Source organism: Arachis hypogaea, chromosome 14 (genome assembly GCF_003086295.3).
Source record: "Arachis hypogaea cultivar Tifrunner chromosome 14, arahy.Tifrunner.gnm2.J5K5, whole genome shotgun sequence".
Lineage (NCBI taxonomy): Eukaryota > Viridiplantae > Streptophyta > Magnoliopsida > Fabales > Fabaceae > Arachis > Arachis hypogaea.
This window is the reverse complement of record NC_092049.1, coordinates 8593580-8600542: the sequence shown is the minus strand read 5'-3', so window position 1 is coordinate 8600542 and position 6963 is coordinate 8593580. Positions and strand designations below refer to the sequence as shown.

At 31.1% G+C, this 6963-nt stretch overlaps 1 protein-coding gene across 7 annotated transcripts; it reads left to right on the top strand.

Moving 5' to 3' along the window:
* Positions 1-2555: 2555 nt before the first annotated feature.
* LOC112741365 (protein C2-DOMAIN ABA-RELATED 11) lies at positions 2556-5146 on the top strand. 7 transcript variants are annotated; one of them, XM_025790318.2, is made up of 5 exons: positions 2563-2727; positions 2989-3051; positions 3347-3469; positions 3590-3685; positions 4648-5146. In XM_025790318.2, the coding sequence occupies exons 3-5, from the start codon at positions 3359-3361 to the stop codon at positions 4939-4941; spliced, it is 501 nt and encodes a 166-aa protein (XP_025646103.1). In that variant the 5' UTR covers positions 2563-2727; positions 2989-3051; positions 3347-3358; the 3' UTR covers positions 4942-5146. The 7 variants fall into 7 exon arrangements, with proteins under 7 accessions (XP_025646102.1, XP_025646103.1, XP_025646105.1 ...); XM_025790319.3 differs by having other exon boundaries at positions 2579-2727; positions 3011-3051; XM_025790317.3 differs by lacking the exon at positions 2989-3051 and having other exon boundaries at positions 2556-2727.
* Positions 5147-6963: the final 1817 nt, after the last annotated feature.

Genomic DNA, 6963 nt, shown 5'->3' with positions numbered 1-6963 from the left:
GAAGACTATTTGTCGGCAGACCGAGAATTACCGCCACATCCTCCAAGGTCACGGCACACTCACCAACCGGAAAATAAAATGTGTGAGTCTCGGGCCGCTATCTCTCAATCAGAGCATTAATCATTGCTGACTGACATTTGATAACTCCAATTTGGGGTACATAATAAAATCCAGTCTCACGTAACTGTGTCTCAACAATTTGGTTGTATAGATCCGGCGGCTTTAAATGATCACACATCAACATTTTTGAACCCTACAATATCACATTTCCGTTATAAGAACAAGTATAATATAACTATATTATCAAAAACACAATTCCTTAACATGTCCATTATAACTAATTCCCAGCATAATTGCATTTCAAACATACACATTAAATCTGTTATACAAAAATTCTTCAATCATATTCATTACCTTATAACAAAAATTAATTAACCTTACACAGTAAATCAGCCTCTACTATTATTATTATTATTCATAAAACAGCATACATACTAATTTTATTATTATTATTATTGTTATTATTATTATTCTTCATAAAACAGGATACTAATTTTATTATTATTATTATTATTCATAACACAGCATACTAATTTTCTAATCTAAGTTTAGTTATTACTAATTTATTGTCTAAATTTTACTGAATTAAAATTCAATTATTAATGATCATAAATAAAATAATTAATTAAATTTTTGTTATTAATCATAATAATTAATTAAACTCAATTACTAATACTAATAATAACAACAATATATCAATATCTACCTATTCCAATCTAATATGTACAGATCTCATTTTCCTTCTTCTTTCATTCATTCATTCTTTACATGAGACATTCATTCATTTTTTTATTTTATTTTAACTAATATGCATAAAAAAAAGACACCCGGTTCACCGGTAGAATTTACTTACTAACCATATCATTCATACATACATACATAGTTAATTCCTATTTTAATTTCTATTTCTAACCACCTAATAATAAAATCATACATACATACATGCTTAATTTCTACTTAGTGCTATTATAATATATATTACTAATAAAATCTAAAATTATCACTATTATTATCATTAAATCAGATTATTAAAAAATAAAAACTTACATAATTTTGATATCCAAGATAATTAACAATATGAAACTCTGATTAATTTACTTACTTAATTTTTTGTCTTCTTGACATTTTTATTTAAATTTTTCACTAGAATTGTTGTGGTCCAACAATGGTGAAATGAAAAAAGTGGTGGGGTTTTGAGAGTAAGCAAAAAGGGATACGAGAGTGAGAGTGAGAGTGAGAGTGAAAGAGATAGTGTTGGGAGGGGGTGAAACACGGGTCTTGAGATAGAGAGTCACGGGCCAACCAAGAAGCCAGGTGCATGCGTGACGCATGGACAAGGGGTCTCAAATTAGACTCACCGATTTGTGCACCTTCCGCGTCCTGAAATCAGACCCATCGATTTCCATCCCCCAATCGGTACCACCGATTTTTTCGACACTCCCGTTACATCTCGATAAAATTCTCGAAACTCTCATATTGCTGCGAAACTTTTTCACCGGCTCCATATCAAAATTAAAAAGCTCGTGAAATGTGATGAATGAAGAAAAGAAAAAAGAGGCCGTGATTGAGGGTCAGAGTCGGAAAAGAAGGCGCACGCATGCATTTGATTTGAGTGAGTATTGTTATTGTTTCACTTTCAAAGAAGTAATTATAAAAAAGGACCAAGTCTGGTCAATCCCACGGCCCAACACAGTCCATCAAACCTCATCATATCCTTTGACCTTTGACCAACATTTTTCTCATCTACCTTTCATTTTTTTACTAATCTCTTCATTAATTGATTTTCTTATCTTTTCTTAAATTAACTATATATTACTCATATAATGGCTGGCTATGTAACATAAGTTTTTACATAATTTCTTTTGATGTATTCGGACAAAGGGCAGGATCATCACAATTTATAAATTTTAGTTAGTAATTAGCTAATAATATTTAAAAGTATTAACTAAAAATATAATATTAGATGATTAAATTAAAAATATTGAGTTATTAATTAAACATATTAATCAATATAAATTAAAAATTCTAATCCTTAAGTTTTTCTCTTAGGTAAATTTTTAAATAATAATTAGTTATAATTTTAAAGAGAATTTCTGCCAATTCTTTATAAATTGAAAAAAAAATTCAAATTTTATAATATATTTTAAAAGATAATTTATATTTTTTGACCAATAATTAACTAATAATATTTAAAATATTAATTAAAAATATAATACTAGACAACAAAATTAAAAATATTGGGTTATTAGTTAAAAACGTTGACCAATATAAATTAAAAGTGCTCATTCTCAAATTTTTTTTAGACAAAATTTTAAATAATAATTAATTATAATTTCAAAGAGAATTTCTGTCAATTCTCTATAAATTAAAAGAATTCAAATTTTATAATAAAATTTAAAAGACAATCACTAAACTATTTTTATGTTTATACAATCAAAGTTTAATACCCAAAATAAAAAAATATACATATATAAAAAATAATGAATATAATATTTCAGTTTCACCGATTAAAATACTTCTGAAGATATCTTATGCATGTGCCTATAAAAATGTGGCAGTGAGATCTCTGTGCTTTGCAACTTTATTGCTTTGCTGTTCCACTGCCTTTGAAATCAGTGCTTTGCTGAGTGCTGAGTCACAACAAATATAGAACTGCACATCCCATTGGTGAGTTCTCTCTTTTTCATGGCTTCTACCTTCCACAAAAGGCATATCCAATCCATTCTTTAATAATCAATCAAATGTTGTTTAAAAAAAGAACCATGAACATTGGGCTCCTACTTTATAAATATTCATTTAGTTTGTTTATTTGATTTGGATTCACTGAGAAATACATGTATACTCTCCATTCTCCACATGCTTCTTTCTTTTCTGCTTGAATAATCCAAGTCTTTCTTTCTTGGTTCCATGATGCTGTTGTTTCTCTAGCTGATTTTCAATTATTTTTAAGTTAATTGAAGGGGGCAAAAGAAAAGCTTACTTTTGTTTTGGGTAAGTGAAATTTCTAATTTTGACTCAGTTCTTTTGAGTATTTCTCCACCAGAATATGCATGGTTTATTCTTGTATTGTCTTGTTTACTTTCTTGGTTATTCTTTTGGGGGAAAATTTTTTTCTTTTGTTAAAAAAATTGAAAAACATCATTTGGTTCAAAAGAAAAATCAGATTTTTTTTGGTGGGGGAGGTTATTTTTCTTCTGTGTTATTTTATCTGCATATTTTGTGTTTGAATTCTGATCTCTAGTCTCTACCTACCTTTGGCTGATTAGTGAATTAAACTTGTTAACAGGAAGTAACATTAATGGGTGAACAATTGGGGCAACTCAAAATCATAGTGGTGCAAGGGAAGAGGTTGGTGATCCGGGATTTCAAGAGCAGTGATCCTTATGTTGTCCTCAAACTAGGCAATCAGGTAAATAGGATTTCGTATTTCGTTTCGATTTCGGCTTGTTTCAACTTGACATCAACATTGTGCAGCATTTTGTAACCTCTAAAGGTGTTTGAAACAATGTTCAATTAAACTTTGTTCCAGACAGCAAAGACCAAAGTCATTAACAGCTGCTTGAATCCTGTTTGGAATGAAGAGCTGAATTTCACCCTCACTGAACCTTTGGGAGTTCTCAATTTGGTGAGTTTTTCTGATGCAGGAATTTGGAGATTTAAGACTTTGTAAACAGTTCAAACCATGAAGGTTTATATTCATGCCGATTTTTAAAATATATAAGTAGGTGAATCCAAGATATCAAATTTCCCAATATTTTCTTCCAAATTCTTAATTTTAAATAGAAAAACTAAATAATAATCCATAAGGGTAACCAGCACCGGTTGGTTAAGTAGTTTGCAAGCTTGCCGGTTACCCAATGTGATAGGCAGCCACATCTCCTCTAGCTAGATCAGTCAGATTCTTGGTAATATAGGGTCTACATAGGATCGCAAAGACGAAAATATTCCATAATGGTAATAGTATACCTAAAAAATGTTGTATCTTTAACAACCTTGTGATTCAGGTCCATTCATTTAGTGTCACAAAAGTGAAGAATTGCTAAAGCAAGCATTCTGTTGTTGCAGCATCAGCAGATTCCATTGATAGATTTTCGCCTCATCTGGTGCATCGATATTCATTTTTACAAACACTGTTGTAAGGTCTATTTAAATGAAGCTCCCCTAGTATGTTGTGTGTTCCTGTATATCTACTTGGATTTGTTCAAATGAGTCTTGACAATGCTAGAAATTTTCTTTTGAATCCGAACACCGGTGCTGGCATAATGGTACACTAAGGTCCTTAGGAAAACCCAGGTTCAAAAAGAACACCAGTTGAAAGAGCAAGTCTGATTATACTCGAAACTAGATTAGTCTTCTTCTGACCTTTGCCAATGTTAAAATCACTTGCCAATGACCACCAGATCCTATGTTAGACTTGCTTTCTATGCCTCCTTGAACGTTTAAACATCAGTTCCTCGTGTTGATGCATATATTCTGCTGAAATTTCTGCCATATATTGCTAATTTTTCTTGTGGAAAATTTTCAGATTCTAAGTTCAAGGCATTATTTAATATGTCATTTATGTGTTGTTTTCTTTTGATTATATAGGAAGTGTTTGATAAAGATCTTTTGAAATCTGATGACAAGATGGGAAATGCATTCCTCAACCTTCAACCATTGGTCTCTGCAGCTAGATTAAGAGATATCTTAGGAGTCTCATCAGGTGAAACAACATTAAGGAAGGTCATACCTGACAACGAAAACTGCCTCGTCCGCGAAAGCAGTATCAATTGCGTAAATGGCGAGGTTGCGCAGAATGTTTGGTTAAGGCTGCGCGGGGTGGAGTCCGGCGAGGTAGAATTGACCATCAAGTTGGTCAAAAATGTTACCACCAAAACATAGCTAGTGCAGAATTTGCAAGTGGGCATATCAAGAGTACCAACTCTTCTAACAAGATCATAATTTGTAAAATTTATATGTTTGTGTAGTTAAATAATGGTTTTGATTAATTCCTTTTGATTTATAGATGCAGATTCAATTGTAAGTTAGCAGCTAGTGTGATAGATATGAACCAGTTGTGATATATGTATGGCTTATTTAGTCTTTATTATGGTGTGCTTTCTTTTTCTTTTGTTGTAATGTGGTCCTTACTTTAGTATCTAAACTTTTTTTGAGTTGGATTTGTTGTTCATAGTCACCTCAATCACCAGGCTCGTTAGAAGGTTCATAGTTTCTTTTTTTTCAAACATGTGAAATATCTACTGTATCTAAAGAATATAAGATATATGAGACATTTGGTGCATAATTTTTTTTAAACAATATATATTTTGTAATGTTTAAAAAATATACTTTCCATTATCTAATATTACATGATTTTTAGTGTATATAGTATTTCTGAATTTTAGTCTTTTGGAATTTGCATAAGAATATTTGTACATCAATTTTTTATTAATAAAATATGTAATAAATTTATAATAATATACTATATTTAAAGTTTTATATGCATATCTAGTTACGTAAAAATATTATTTGCATACTAAAATCAGCTATTAAAATCAATCATTATTTATTTATGTATAAATATATATGTAATTTAACTTATTTTCATATATATTTTGTATTTTTATGTGTATTTTATATTAGTGACTGATTTTAATATATGCCTAATATAATTGTTAATTATATATAGTTAATAAAAATAATTAAATTTAATTTATTACTAAAATATAAATTGGATACACTAATAGTGTACACTTATTTTTTTAAAAAAAAGAGAAAAACCCAAATCAGCCACTGACAATTATCTCGAAAGACAACGAGGCCCTTGAAAAAAAGAGAATATTATTTATATACCAAATATTTTTTACGCTTGTATAAAAATATAATTATTATTAATTAATTATATATTTACATTAATTTTTAATTAATAAAACAAAAAACACGTATTTAAAAAATACTAGTATCAAAATAATATCTATTATAAAAGAGATAGACATAATAGAATTGTTATTTATTTTTTTATATACTTATAACCGTTTGTTGAAGTGTATCAAAATTACCCAAATCCTATATATTAAAATAGGTTTCTAAGTTTTTTTTGGGTCGGATATTTTGTTCTAAAAAAGTTTTATTATATTATGGTCAGATCCGTTGTAAATAAATTTGTGTGACATAATGATATATATATATATATATATATATATATATATATATATATATGTATTGTTCATACCCTGACCCAATAATAAAGGTCTAGGATCCAAGCAAAAAGGCCTAACCCAAAGGGTTGGCCCTCACCCAGTACCAGCCTTCATCCCCAGAAGTCGGTACTGAACACGACCTGCTCCAAAGAAGTCGGATACGAGGGTTAGCTGGCAGATAACACTCATTCGAATAAGTAACTGCCCCTAGAAACTCTCTAACCACTTCATAGAGCCATATCTTAACCTCCCTAAAAAGGTGGCACTACTTCAGCGGTGGTTATTGGTTCACCACTATAAATACACTGACACCATTCAGGTATCTCTAAGTCCCAATACTCTCTAACCTGCTCACACTCTTGCTAACTTAGGCATCGGAGTGTCTTTGCAGGTACCACCCCCCATTCTCTCACACGTACAAGTCGGACGGAGGAACACCGAGTAACAGATCCACTCGAAAGCCACCTCCTTCTTACGTTTGGGCCAACCAACGCCATCCAGCCCATTAATCTCCGGTTACCCACTGTAACATTGGCGCCGTTGCCGGGGACCCGAGAGATCAACCAGTGATGGCGGATAGATCCCCTGAAGAGGGTCATGTGGAGACAGATTCTGAACAAGAGAATCTGAACACTGGAAACAATGAGGCAGACCAGACCCTTCACCAGGAAGCCAATGATCAACACAGGGAAGGCACCTCCGGAATCAAAAACCCGAAGGTAAA

What these genes read in the sequence shown, in the direction of transcription:
- LOC112741365 (XM_025790317.3), top strand. Translation starts at nt 3,359, where the DNA reads ATGGGTGAACAATTGGGGCAACTCAAAATCATAGTGGTGCAAGGGAAG. An exon ending in TCCTCAAACTAGGCAATCAG is followed by an intron (nt 3,470 to 3,589) that starts GTAAATAGGATT and finishes ACTTTGTTCCAG; the next exon opens with ACAGCAAAGACCAAAGTCAT. An exon ending in CTTTGGGAGTTCTCAATTTG is followed by an intron (nt 3,686 to 4,647) that starts GTGAGTTTTTCT and finishes TTGATTATATAG; the next exon opens with GAAGTGTTTGATAAAGATCT.